This window comes from Vombatus ursinus, unplaced genomic scaffold, assembly GCF_900497805.2.
Source record: "Vombatus ursinus unplaced genomic scaffold, bare-nosed wombat genome assembly UNPS02012082.1, whole genome shotgun sequence".
In the NCBI taxonomy this organism is placed as follows: Eukaryota; Metazoa; Chordata; class Mammalia; order Diprotodontia; family Vombatidae; genus Vombatus; species Vombatus ursinus.
In genome coordinates, this window is record NW_020951860.1 from 3779415 (window position 1) to 3793371 (window position 13957).

At 35.2% G+C, this 13957-nt stretch overlaps 1 protein-coding gene across 2 annotated transcripts in view; it reads left to right on the forward strand.

Annotated features, from left to right (window-relative positions):
• The window catches only part of BCL2L13 (BCL2 like 13), a 50743-nt gene that overhangs the window by 14550 nt on the left and 22236 nt on the right, over positions 1 to 13957 (forward strand). For both annotated transcript variants that reach the window (XM_027857281.1, XM_027857282.1), the window contains exons 3-4: positions 7944 to 8051; positions 10279 to 10435. In XM_027857281.1, coding sequence (XP_027713082.1) covers positions 7944 to 8051; positions 10279 to 10435 — 265 coding nt within the window. The remainder of the gene's footprint in view (positions 1 to 7943; positions 8052 to 10278; positions 10436 to 13957) is intronic.

A 13957-nucleotide genomic window follows, 5' to 3' on the forward strand; every position in this document is an offset into this window, starting at 1 on the left:
TAGCTACTTTGAATTTATCTTATATTTCTTCCTGATTTTTTAAAGTATAGAAATATTAATGATTTTTGCAAGTTTATTTTGTATCCTTGATCTTGCTGAAGTTATTGTTTTAGTTTCTTCGTTGACTATGGGGTTTTCTGTTTTATTTTATTTTATTTTTTCCACTTAATAGTATTTTAGTTTTAATCTTGTATCAGTTCCTTATGAGGTTGAATGACTTTAATTTACTGCTGATATTTTTCTGCAATCTGTTTCTTTTAATTTTAGAGGTGTTGATTTTGTTGTATTAAAAACTCATCTTTGTATAATCAAATTGTGAATTTTATCTTCAGTCATTTCTTCTGTTTGATAAAAATGTTTCTGTCCATAGTTGAGTTGTATTATTCATTTTTCTTCCATTTAAAAAAAAAGTGTGGATTGTTAATAATTAGTTTGCTATGTACTGTATGGTGTGAATCAACACCTTATTTTTGGTCATAGAACTATCCAATTTTCCCAACAGTTTTTATTAATTTGTCATTCTATTCCCTAGATTTTAAAAAGAAATTCTTTTTTTGATACTTTATTTTGAAACACAATGAACATTCTCTACAAACCAGTCATCCTGAAAACATTTAACAAAAGCATCCTATAGAGTGAGTTTGACTAATAGTATTTGGTGCTTTCTACTTTTGTAGCTTATTAGCTATTAATAGAAAGGGAGAATGAGTACTTTGAATTTAATTCTTTGGTACCAGCATTTTCTGTTCTTTGACCTGAGATGTGTTTGCTTCATGTTGTTGTTTTTTAAAAATTTACATTGTTGTAGTTTTTGTATGCTTTTTTTTGGGTTCTGCTTTCTTCACTCTGCATCACTCCATACAAGTCTTTCAATCTTTCCCTGAATTTTTCCATATTTGTGATTACTTATAGTATAGAAATATTCCATTACATTCATATAACACAATTTGTTCAGCCATTCCCCAGTTGTTGAGCACATTTTGTTTGTATATATGTTTTTTCTCTGCTTTTTGTATATATAGGTCTTTTGTTTTATTATTGTATTTGTTTTTGTACTTCATTATTATTATTAACCTACTTAATGTTTTTTTAAGCATATTGATAGGTCCTGTTTATGGGTTCTTTATTCTCTCACTGATGTTGTTCTGTTTTGTGTGTGTGTGTGTGTGTGTGTATATATATGTAGGTACTGAAGGCAGCATAATAATTACTGCTTTATGGTTTGCCAGTTTTATTTTTCATATTTCCTTATAGTCTTACCTGTTACTTTTTCCATAATGAACTTTATTATGACTTTGGTTCTAAGAAATAGCCTGCTAGTATTTTGATTGGTCGTGTGTTCAATCTGCATATCAGTTTGTGAAGTGTTAATATTCTTACTATATTTCCTTGACCCTAACTATTAGCTTGGAATAGCTTTCCTTTTCAGGTTTTAAAAAAAATTTTGTCAGAACAAAAATTTTAAGTTGTCTTTACGTCATTTGGGTGTCTTAATGATTTATTGCATATATTTTAATGCTTTTTGTCATTATACAGAATGTTTTTTTTTTCTCGGATTTCTTTATAGATGATAAAAAGCTGTTGGTCCTGGTTAGCTAGAAAAATGACTTGATGGAACATTAAACAAGGGAAGATCAGAAACAATGAAACGAAATAATCCAGTGTTTAATAAATCCCTACCACAAATTACTTACTAAAGAGCTCCCTATTTGATATGAACTGCTGGGAAAACTAGAAGCAGGCTGGCAGATATTAGACTTGTCAACATCTTACCTTCTATTATATAGTAAACTCAAAATGTGTACATGACAACATTAAAGGTGGTTTGAATAGACTTATTGCAGAGAAGCAAATGGGGATAGATTTTTGGGTGGTTGAGGGAGGATAAACACCAGAGAGTGAGAATGATGAAGCATGTGAACACACCTCCCAACAGAGAGCTTATGAATTTGAAGTGTGGGATACATTTGTGTTTGTACTCGGCCACTGTCTGTATTTGTTTTGCGTGGCTATGCTTATTTGTTATAAGGGTCTACTTCTCTCTTTCCCCCAATATATTTTTTATGTTTTATATGGTGAAAAGTATTTTTAAAATAATAATGAATTAACCACATGAAGGACATGCTTTGTCCAGACCCCAAGCAGAGCCAGTCCATGTTGTGAGAGTGAATTGCATTGCATAGCTTTATCAATTACTCTACTTAATTAATTTTGCCTTAAAATCCCCATTTGCTGCCTTAAAATAGCTAATAATTTATGTAGCATTTTAAGGTTTGCCACGTCCTTTATATTTATTGTCTCATTTGATCTCTATGGACGGTGGGTGCCCTGTGGGAGTACAAGGGGAGGAAGGAGGAACACTGCTTGCCTTGGGGCTGCACTTTTCATTTAAAAAAAAAAACCAAACAAATGTAACCAACAGCTTTGTAACCAAGCAAACAAAACAGGTTATAATGTAAACTGTATTAATCTTGCTGTTTTATACAAGTAACCATACAAGTAACATTAAACATACAATTGATGCTGCTACTGCTGTGTTTCTAAATTAAAATGAACTGTTCTTCTAAGAAGTAAGATTTAGTGGAGACTGACCTTTAAACCTTTAGTGGGAACACACAGTTTCTCTCCCCAAAAGTAGGCCTGCTAATGCTCTGGCCTCCTTCTTTCCTTCAGTTTCCTTCAAGTCAGATCTTTGGTCCTCTGTATGCTTGGGAAAGGCTCTGTGAGTTGTCCAAACTCAGGGTATTTCTGACTTCATTTTCATTTTCTCGATGTAGTTCCCTGGGTCTAATTATTTTGGGGTATATAGACTTGATTTCCTATAAACTGTGAACATCTCCTAGGCTCTTGTTCACTTTCCTGTTCTTTGTCCTTGTATCACTTCCTGGACAAGGCTTCTTTGACTAATCTTACTTGTATCCCTTGTATCCCTTGTAACCTCACTGACTAGTGACCACAGCTAGGACCTTAGCTGTGCAATGTGGGGAGTGAAACCTTGTATTAACTCAGTCCATCTGATAACATTAAACATTAAAGGAATGAAAGATTGAGAGATTACAAAGATAAGGTTGTGATACTGTTACCACAGAGTAGATAGGGAATAAGACATTCAGAGTGAAAGAGACAAAATGCAAAATGTATAGATTCCTGTCTACCACCTTATTCTCTACGAATTATTACAGTATGTTGCTGTCTCTTAAAGTAACCATTTCTTTTTGGATACCTATCTATCTTATTCCTGCCTTCAATTCAGCAAACACATAAGCACCACTATGCTGTGTAAGGAATACACAGATATAAATATAATCTCTGCCCTACATTCTTTTGGGATACTGGAGAGGGAGGGCCAGACATACACATATAAGCTAATAAAAGTGAGAAAGTAGAGGAGCTTTCCAGACTAAGTAAGTATGCTAGGAATGTTTGAGGAGAGAGAATCCTTTCTGCTGGAAAGATTGCATAGAGAAGAAGAACCTGATAGTCTTGAAGGAAGATAAGTATTCTGAAGAGTAGGAAGCAGTGCATTCAAAGCAAAGGGAATAGTTTTTATGAATGTATGGAGGCAAGAGATGTCATGTTGAGTTTGGGGAACAACCTGTACTCTAGTTTGGCTGGCAGGTTAAGGAAAATGATGTGAAATAAGACTGGGTTAGGAGGTCAGAGCAAGATTATGGAGGTCCATAAATGCAAAGCTAAGCGATTTGTATTTTATCTTGGGTGTGAAAGTGAGGCACTGGAAGTTTTTGAATAAGTCAGACCTGGGCCTTAGAAAGATTATTTTGACATCTGTATTAATGTTGTATTGGAAAAGGGGGGAAACTGGAAGAAAAATTAAAAGGTTATTACAGTAGTCCAGAGGAAGGCTAATGAGAATCTATATTTGAGTGGATTAGAGAGAAAGAAGATACTGATATTTCTATAATATATATATATATATATATATATATATACACACACACACACACACATAGTATAAGTGGTAAGTTATAGGAGATGTTATGGAGAATTAATAAAACAGAATCATGGGGAGGAAAGGAAGACAACTATAATATTTGCAACTAAAAATAGGGGAGCTTAGAGGAAGTAATTTAGGCTTAGGGACATAGATATGGAGATGACCAGCCAGCAATTGAAGATGTGGCATTTGGGGGGAGATTAGGGGTGTGTGTGTGTGTGTGTGTGTGTGTGTGTGTGTGTGAGAGAGAGAGACAGAGAGAGAGAGAATGAATGTTAGCTATAGAGAAGGAGTAATTATTTCCAGGAGAGTGGGTGATGTCACCAAGGGAGAGAATGTAGAACTAGAAGAGGGCCCAGGACAGAGCATTGGCAGATTAATTGTCCTTAAGCAACAGGAGATTGAAGATAAACAAAAGAAATTGAGAAAGATCTTTCAGACACATATCAATCGGTCAGCAAGTATTTATTAACATCTGCCATGTGCCAGGCACTCTACTAGCTGCTAGGGTTACAAATACAATGAATGAAACTCTAAATGCAATGAAACATGCAAGGGACTTACATACATATTCAAATGGAAAAAATAGCAGGTAATTATATATAAGTATATGCAGAATACATTAAATAAATCCAAAGTATTAACTAAGGTGGTTTAGGAGTGAGAGCACTAGTAGTTGAGGTGATTAAGAAAGGCTTTATTTAGAAGTTGGTGTTCATGCTGCATCTTAAAGGGAGAAAGGGGTTCTATGAAGTGGAAGAACAGAAGGGGGAAGTGAGTCAGAAGAAAACTAGGATGAAGCATTGTCTTAGAAGCTAATAGAGAAGAGTCTAGGAGGACATATTCACTGATGTCCAACACTGTAAAGAAATCAAAGAAAAGGCCATTTAGATTTAGCAGTTTAAGAGAGTAGCAACTTTGGAGAGAGCTGTTCCAGTAGAGTTGAATTTAAAAGTCAGAATTACTAGGGATTGAGATTTGAGTGAATGGTGAGTAAGTGTGGAGGCAGAGAATATAAATAATTCTTTCTAGAAGCTTACCACTAAAAAAGAATAGAAGTCTCTTGTGAGAATGATGATGTAAAGGGAAGGTTTTTTAGTTTGGGTGCGTGACCAGAGCATATTTGTAGATTATGGAAGAGCCAGCAGATAGAGCTATGTTAGCAGAGTGGGAAAAGTGATTGATTGGACAAATTCATAAAGGACGAGGAGTTGGAGATAAGGGCAAGTTTAGAGTTAGAAAGGAGAATGCCACTTATTTCTCAGAAAATGGAGCAGAGGAGGAGATGGGTAAAGGTGTAGAGGTTTTTTGGTTTGAAATAGTTGACAGAATTTATGATAGCTTATATTTTATCAATAAAGTAGGAGATGCCCAAAGGGCTATAAAACTGTGCATACCCTTTGATCTAGGAATGCCACTAGGAGATTTGTATCCCAAAGAGATCATAAAAAAGGGAAAAGGATCCACATGTACAAAAGTATTTATAGCAGCTCTTTTTGTGGTGGCAAAGAAATTCTGGTTTAAATTGAGGTGATGCCCATCAATTGGGAAATGGCTGAACAAGTTGTGGTATATGAATGTAATGGAATACTATTGTGCTGTAAGAAATGATGAGCAGGCGGATTTCAGAAAAACCTGAAAAGACTTACATGAACTGATGCTGAGTGAAGTGAGCAGAACCAGGAGAACATTGTATACACTAACAGCAACACTGTGCAATGACCACCTTTGATAGACTTAGCTCTTCTCAGCAATATAATGATCTAAGACAATTCCAAGGGAATCATGGTGGGAAATGCTGTCCACGTCCAGAGAAAGAACTAAGGAGTCCGAATGCAGATTGAAGCATGTTTTCTTTTTTTTTTTCTTGTGGTTTTTTCCTTTCGTTTTGATTTTTCTTTCACAATATGACTAATGTAGAAATATGTTTAATATGATTGTACATGTATAGCCTATATCAGATTGCATGTTGTCTTAGGGAAGACAGAGGGAATGGAGGGAGAAAAAAATTTGGAACTCAAAATCTTGTAAAAGTGAGTATTGAAAACTGTCTTTGCAAGTAATTGGAAAAAATTAAATATTATTAAGTGGAAAAAAATAAAGTAGGAGGTGAGATCATCTGAAACATGTTTGGGGTGACATTGGGAGCTTGAGAGAAAGTTGTGGTCAAGAAAGAATACAAATCTAGTAAAAAAAATTTTTTTTAAGTATGCTGAAGAAAACAGAAGTTCACAGGTCAATTTTGTTACTACTTTGTTAAATTAATATAAATTTGTAATGGACCCAGTAGGAGTGGTTGCATGAATTCAGTAGTATTCAGCATCTAGGGAGTTAGAATAAAAGGTGGAGGATGACTAGGGGTTAAGTATTAGTAGAGTGTGAATGTTGAAAGAATAAAGGGACAGGGGTTTCAAGGTTGAAGACAATGTACATAGTCACGCTTAGGGTCAGGACAATATATGTGTGATAGAGCAGGAGAACATGATGGAACAGGAAGCCATAATAAGTACAAAAAATAGGTTTAGAAGTGATTCATAGGGACAGCTAGGTGGTGCAGTGGATAGAGCAAACCGTCCCTGGAGTCCGGAAGACCTGAGTTCAAGTCCAACCTCAGACACATAATGCTTACTAGCTGTGTGACTTTGGGCAAGTCACTTAACCCCAGTTGCCTTGCCAAAAAAAAAAAAGTGATTCATAGAGAGAGGTGGAAGAAATGGTTGTTATTTCAGAGTTTAAAGTCACAAAACAGTAATAATTTAGAGTGCTAGTTAAATCTAACATGCAAATACCTCTCTGGGTTGCTGAAGTAAAGTGATAATAGAAATGGAAGTCATGAGAGTGGAAATTAAGGAAGTTTAGGGTGTTGGATCATCAGTATAAATATTGTAATTATCCAGGATGAGGTCAGAGATTAGTTAGGATGAAGATGAAGATTATAAGCCTAATACTGAACTTGAGAAATGAGGGAGAATGACCTACAAGTGAATAAATGACCTACAAGTGAATAAATGACTACCACAAGAATCCTGTCCAGGTGTTATGGATAGAAAGTGAATTTCATGGGAGGAAGAGTTGCTGAGTTAACAGTAGAAGAGAGGCAGCATCTAGATGTGACAATAGGGAGCAAAGAGTATGTGCATGATTCTTTTTGGCCCTGTATTATGAGAGGAGTGTCTGGCACTGAAGAGTGGCAATGGTTGACATATTTTCAAGAAAGAGTCTTATTTATGTGAGCTCCAAAAGATAGAAGTAGTGAGAGAATGAGGTTTAGGATGAAGGAGATTTTGTTAAGGGCAGCTGCAGGGTACAGTGACTAGAGTGCCAAGCCTGGAGTCAGGAAGACTCATCTAACTTAATTCAAATCTGACTTCAGATATTGCTAGGTGTGTGACCCAGGGCAAGTCACTCAACTCTGTTTGCCTCAGTTTCCTCATCTGTATAATGAACTGGAGAAGAAAATGGCAAACTAAGAAAACCCTAAATGGGGTCACAGAGTTGGACACAACAGAAAACAACTGTACAACAACAAAAGATTTTGTTAATAAGGTATAGCTGAGCTAGAGAGGGATAAATGAATGGGGAGAAAGGCAACAGTGGAGAATGAAGTTTTTGTCTTGGCAGAATGGACTCTGAATTACAGGATTAAGGGCATAGAAATTTCCACAGGTTGGTTCTTGAAATGTTACTCTCTTATTTGCCCCTCTCTAGCAGAAATATCTAGGACAAGGGGACCTCAAGTCAGTTTTCTTTTTGTTTAATTCCCTTAAATTTCCACTGAACTTTACTCTAATCATTGGGCCCAAATACTTACAAGTGTCTTCCCAACAGGGCCATATGGGCCCAACTTCTAAACAAGGGCCTTGAATCAAAATTTTTTCAGTGGTTAATGCTATATTAATTTTTTGCATGTTTTTGATGCTTGTCTTTTATTTTTCTCCTGCTGTGTCTTTCTCTTTATATGTGTGTTAAGCTTTCTGATTTATTTTAGGGGTCCAGCCATCTACATCTTTACAACTCTTGGACCAAGAACTTCTATTGAAAGTTAAGACTGAAATTGAAAAAGAGCTGAGGTCTCTGAATGAAGAAGTTTCTGGAGGTTTGTTTGTTCATCTTATTCTAGCTATATTTCATTTTTGGTTTGTTTAAAAAATTCTTCAGGATTTGTTCTACTTTATTTTTAGAATAATATGCTCACATAAAGTAGTAAATATTTCAGTGGTAGAGGGCTTTTTGTTTTCTTCTAGAACATCTTCCAAATCACAGAACCTCAGAGTTTGGAAGGTATCATATTACTTACTCATTTGAGAATCCCTCTACAACATGTCTAGACAACAAATCTTTGCTTAAAGACCTTTTGTGACAGAGTCATTGAACAAAGTTCTCTCTGATTGAATTTATTAAAGATGCATAGATCATCACATGTTCATTCCTTAGCTAAGATACATCTTTAGTTTTAGCAAGTCACACAGCTTTTTTCTAACCAATAAACAAATTAAATTGAACAAATAAAAAAAGTGGAATCATCCATTTTTATACTTTTTGAAATAGAATGCTAATCTTATTAAATGATCTGTGAATAATTTTTTCTGGTAGTAGTAGGTCATGAATTAAAACACCACTTAATCATAATTACAAAATCACAGAATTTGAGAGTTAGCCATCTAACCCAACTTATACATGAATGAATCCCCTGCTTGAAGACTTCCAAGGAAGGAACTCATTATCTCTCTTTGCTTTTTTTTTTTTGGTGAGACAATCGGGGTTAAGTGACTTGCCCAGGGTCACACAGCTAGTTAATTGTTAATGTCTGAGGTTGGATTTAAACTCAGATCCTCCTGACTCCAAGGCCAGAGCTCTGTTCACTGTGCCACCTCACTGCCCCCAAACCCACTATGTCTCAAGGCAAATCGTTTCACTTTTGGATAGCTCTTGTTGTTAGGAAGCTTTTTTTCTGACATGAAGCCGAAATTTGCTTCTTTGCAAGCTCCCGTCCATTGTTAGTTCTGTTCTCATTCCATCCCTGATCTATAGTTGTCACCTGGTGTCTACTCTTCGATTTTTAGTACATGCAAAAAAATCTAAATTCTTAATTATTCATGCTAGCTGGAAAGGATAATTAGTAAAAATTAAGAAGGTTACTGTAGCTTTGACTTCCCAGACATTTCATATTTAATTTGATTTAACCAACAGTTATTAAGTATCTACTATGTGCAAGGCACTGCAAGGCTCTTGGGATACAAAGATAAAAGTAAAAAAAATAAGCCCAACTTCCTACTTAGAGATAAAATATATGGGCAGATAAGTAAATATAAAAATAACTGGAAGAGAGATCTCTGAAAATTAGGAGGCTTAAGAAAGGCTTTCTTTAGGATGTGGTATCAGACCTGAATCCTAAATGAAACTGGTTCCAGTCATGTGGGCAGCCTGAGCAAAGGCATGCAAAAGTAGACCAGTTTGGCCAGAATTCAGGTCTTAAAGTGGTGCTTCCAAACCTCTTTGTTTTTTAGCCTCCATTGTGACTCTTCTAAGCAGTGACATAGTTCAGAGGCAGTCAATGGAAGAAAGAAAACAAAAGGCCTAGGTAGCTAGATAATCCACCAACTGGATCAATCCTTAATCAGAAATCCAATGTAACTTGGGGAAAAGGTGGTGTTTTTGATGAGCTGCAGTTAGTATATAGAGAAAATAATAATATCTCCTACTTATGTAGCACTTTCAGATTACAAAGTATTTTCTTTGGAACCAGCACAGTTATGATTTCTATTTTACACATGAAGAACTAGGCTCAGAGAGGATTGATGACTTACCTGAGGTCACAGATGAGTAAGTTCTGGAGTGGGGATTCCCAGGATGTTCAGTCAAGCTCTGCTTCCGTCTCTTATGACCACGTAGGATCGAGCCTAAAATCAGTACCATGGGAAAAAAAAAAACAAAAAACAAACAAAGCAAACAGAGGACAAGGTACGATAGAGCCAGGAGTTAACTGTAAAAGAAAACCACGTGTTGTCTTTGCTATGAGGATGCAGAAGCACTGAATATGTCTCTAAGGAATGAAGATGAAGCCTTGTCCCTTCCAGTTTTATAGCAGTGTAGCCTTCTTGTTTAGTCTTCTAAAGCCAAGTTCATTGACCTCTCCCTGATAATTAAGCTAAGTTGTTTGACTGATCCTTGTCTTTATCATTCCATGTATCTTGAACAATCACAATGTTATCTGTTTATTATTTTGCCACACCTAATGATATATTCTTGGGAGTGGACTTGCATTATATATACACCTGTAGATGTCATTTAAGTTGGGTTTTTCTTTTGATCTGTTTCTTCAGCTTTCACCAGCACAGGCTTTGACTGCCACATGTCTCCAGTATTCAGCCCTGTTAACCCAGAGAGCTCAATAGAAGACTGCTTGTCCCATCTTGGACAGAAGGTGTCACTGAAACTGAAAGAACGCATGCATGAAGCATTGCAGACTCTGCTCAGCCAGTGAGTCACCATTGCCAAGTCAGAGTGTGCGTCCCCTCAGTGTCTAGCCTTCTCGTAAGAATGCATTGACTGAGGCTTTGCTTTTATGGGAACCGTATCATTTATTTTGTCACCTTAACACTTTAAAAAAAATCTTCCCCAGATATAATATACCCTTTGTGTTTAGATGGCAGACATTGTTTCAGATAAATAGAGCCAAATAATGGTACCTTCTTATTTATTTATTGTGTCAATAACAACAAATACGTTTCCTTGATATTTAGAAATGGCTCATTTAATTGTCTTAATCTCCAACTTCCACTACTGCACAGGCCTATACCTAAATATTAACGTTTGGATATTGTGTTATAACATAAGATTAATATTATCTCTTATTTTAGGACTCCCAAGTGTTGCTAAACTTGGAATTGTACATTGGCCCATGGAACTATTTTCACATTTTTTTAAATGGAAACTTAGCTCTCTCCCAGTCATTTTTCTGGCTTTTTAAGACTAGAGGCAAATAGAAAGTAATAGTTAAGGTATGTTAAAATATATCAAAACTATTTGGTGTAAATCTTCATTTAAATAAACAAACCAGAATAAACTTTTCTCCTAATTACTTACTGGTAGGTTATTAGGAAAGTGACATGAATTTGAAATAGTATTTGGCTGATACATGCACTTTTGAAAGCAGATAGGAATACTGGCTCATAATACAGGTCTATTTCAAGAACCACAGTTGAGATGCTCAGTGTGGTAGGAAGTTCTTGAATTCAAGTGGACAAAGTTTATTGTTTATTATTTCTTAAATGCTGTTATAGGTGAACTTAATTCATTTCTCTGCATTTTGATTAATTGAATATCCATAAGCTTCCAAATTACTCTTGGATAATTCTAGATTTGAGTAAGTCAGAATTTGATGTATCATTTTCTACTGAAAACCCAGTTTAAGTTTCTTTGAATCCTATTCTGTGGAAAGAACATGAGGTACAAATAAGTATGGGGGTTGGGGAAAAAGACATTTGAATGGAGAATCATGGGATAGAGTAATAAGAGAAAAACAAAAGACAAAGATTCTTTATTTAGAGCTTTTACTTTGTGGTTACTAGTGAATCACTTAATTTCTTTTAGTTTCCATGTCTTTCAGATTCCACTGATATGTTAGGAGCAAGAATTAAATAATGATTTTTAACATGCTTTGAGTTCCCCGAAGAAAGATGTTCTTTAGGCAAAGTATTCTTAATTTCTTCCCTAGTCTATTAGTAATCTCTCTCTCTCTCTCTCTCTCTCTCTCTCTCTCTCTCTCTTTCTCTCTCTCCTAAATAAATGGCTTTCCCCCCCTTTTTATCTTATTTTTATGAAAGGCCTAAGTGTTATGATTTATTTTGAAATTTGTACCTCATGTAAAATATCACAATTCACATTTCTTAAGTGAATGTGATTTCTTTTTTCCACCTTTGAAAAATGGGTTTGGATTGATGAGATATGATAATAGTTCCTTAAGTATAATTGACTTGCAGTGAATGGAGTGGGAATAAGTGCTTACTGGTGCATGACCTTACAATTTCTTAAGAGTTAGCTTATTATTTGTGTTTACTGGAATTTTTTAATCACTCATTCAGAATCAAGTCTAAATAAAACCAAGCTTGATTGGTTTCTGAAGATTGTTTCCCTTTCCACCATCCTTTTGTAGGAAAGTCATGACTGTTTTCTGATCACAATCACTTTAGAAGCTAATCAAATTTGTGTTATGATATTTTGGCAAATCAAAACACAAAAAAGCCTACATTTGTATCTCCAACTATGGTGTTTTGAAGTTGAATGTGTTACCTCATCCTCAGAACCACTTTAAGTCAGGCTGAGAAGCTAATTCTGGACTTTGTAGCAGAGCCTCAGAGTTTTATTTAGGGATGGTGAATGAACTTCTTTGGCTTGGCTATGCATTAGGTTTTCACTGAATGTTTCAAACAACTCTCATTTTCTAAATGTCCGTATGTGTGTAGGTGTAATTAGCAAAATATGTGCTCACCCTGAAAGATCTTCAAGTACTTTAGCTGCATAAATGACCTCCATGTAAGGATCACTAAGAGCAGCAGAACAGAGGAGTCCAGCAAAGGAAGTGAAGGGATTGAAAGCCCCTAGCTGATCTTCAGAGGGAATTTTAGATAGAAGCAGAATGTATTCTAGTAAGTAGTCCAGTTGAAATGTCACCAGAGTCTAGCACAAAATCCTACTCCATTAAAAATTCTGTGGCAACTCTTAATTAGTTTATTGTTAGGAGTGTGGCAATAAGGTCTTTTTTTCAAAATGAATTACTGAGAAGCACAGTTCCCTTTGATGTTGTTTTGATGTTGCTTCAGTATTAATTTGTGAAGGATATTTGCTGGGTTTCTGAAGCACTTGAATTGTTCATTCTTGCATCTAAATCCTAACCAAATGTGATGATTGCCGTTTGTGTGGGAACAGTTGCATTTATTTAAATAAAATTAAATTACAGTATGAGCTATAAAAAAGTTTTCTGTAGTCTACATATTTAGATGACTAGTTGCTTTTCTGAAATTAGACATATTCTTTACAAATCTGTAAATCCATGTGTAGGTAACAATAATTTTTGTGTATGTGATTTTAAAAAGTTACATATTTTTTCCTCGTCAGTTGTCTATGGTATATGGGATGTTTTAGATTTATACCTAACACTGTCCAAAACTACTTTTAAAAAATAGTGTTCAGAAATCATATTATCCAACTAACTGCTTCTTTACCAAATTTTTTCAGTGAGTGTACAAAATCTACCTGTACTACAGACTCTTTTGTTAAATTATGGTCTCTGAGAGAGTCATCTAATTAATTTTCTGTCACTTCCTTTCACCCCTAAATTAGCTTAGTAAGAGCTAGTGAATAAGAGGATACTATCCCTGAGGTAATATAAGTTTTATAAATCTTAACCGCTCTCTTCTGACTCGAGTTTCTTTTTTGAATAGCATTAATTTGATGATTCAGAATCAGAGAGTATTAGAGCAGAAAAGGAGTTTAGAGATCATTGAGAGTCCATTCTCTAGATGAAGGGATTGAAGCCCAGAGAAGTTCAATGACTTACTCAAGGTGACATAACTATAGCTAGTGAAGGTCAAAGGTTGAAACTATGACCTAAGTCTCCTGACTCCCAGTTCACTGCACTTTCTGTTGTACTGAGTTGCTTTATGGGGCCATTAGTGGACAAGAGAGACATTTTAAGAAGAGGTTCGAGTCTTAAAAAATGAATGCTTTTATTGTTTATTATATAAGTTTAAATCCTGCCAATTAAAAAAATTGTTTTCGTTAAATGAATTGCTGTTCTCATGCATTAACTGGCTACCAAGTAGATGAGGAAACCAAGGTACAGAATTTAGAACTTAGAGCAAATTAATAAATGACCTAATTTATCATCTATTATTGCCACCCAGTTATTTGAATTTCTGGTAGGTCTAGTCTATAATTCTTATAGAAATAAGAAAAACTTCTTTCTAGACTTTGAGGGATTAGTATTTCGAGGTTTTGATT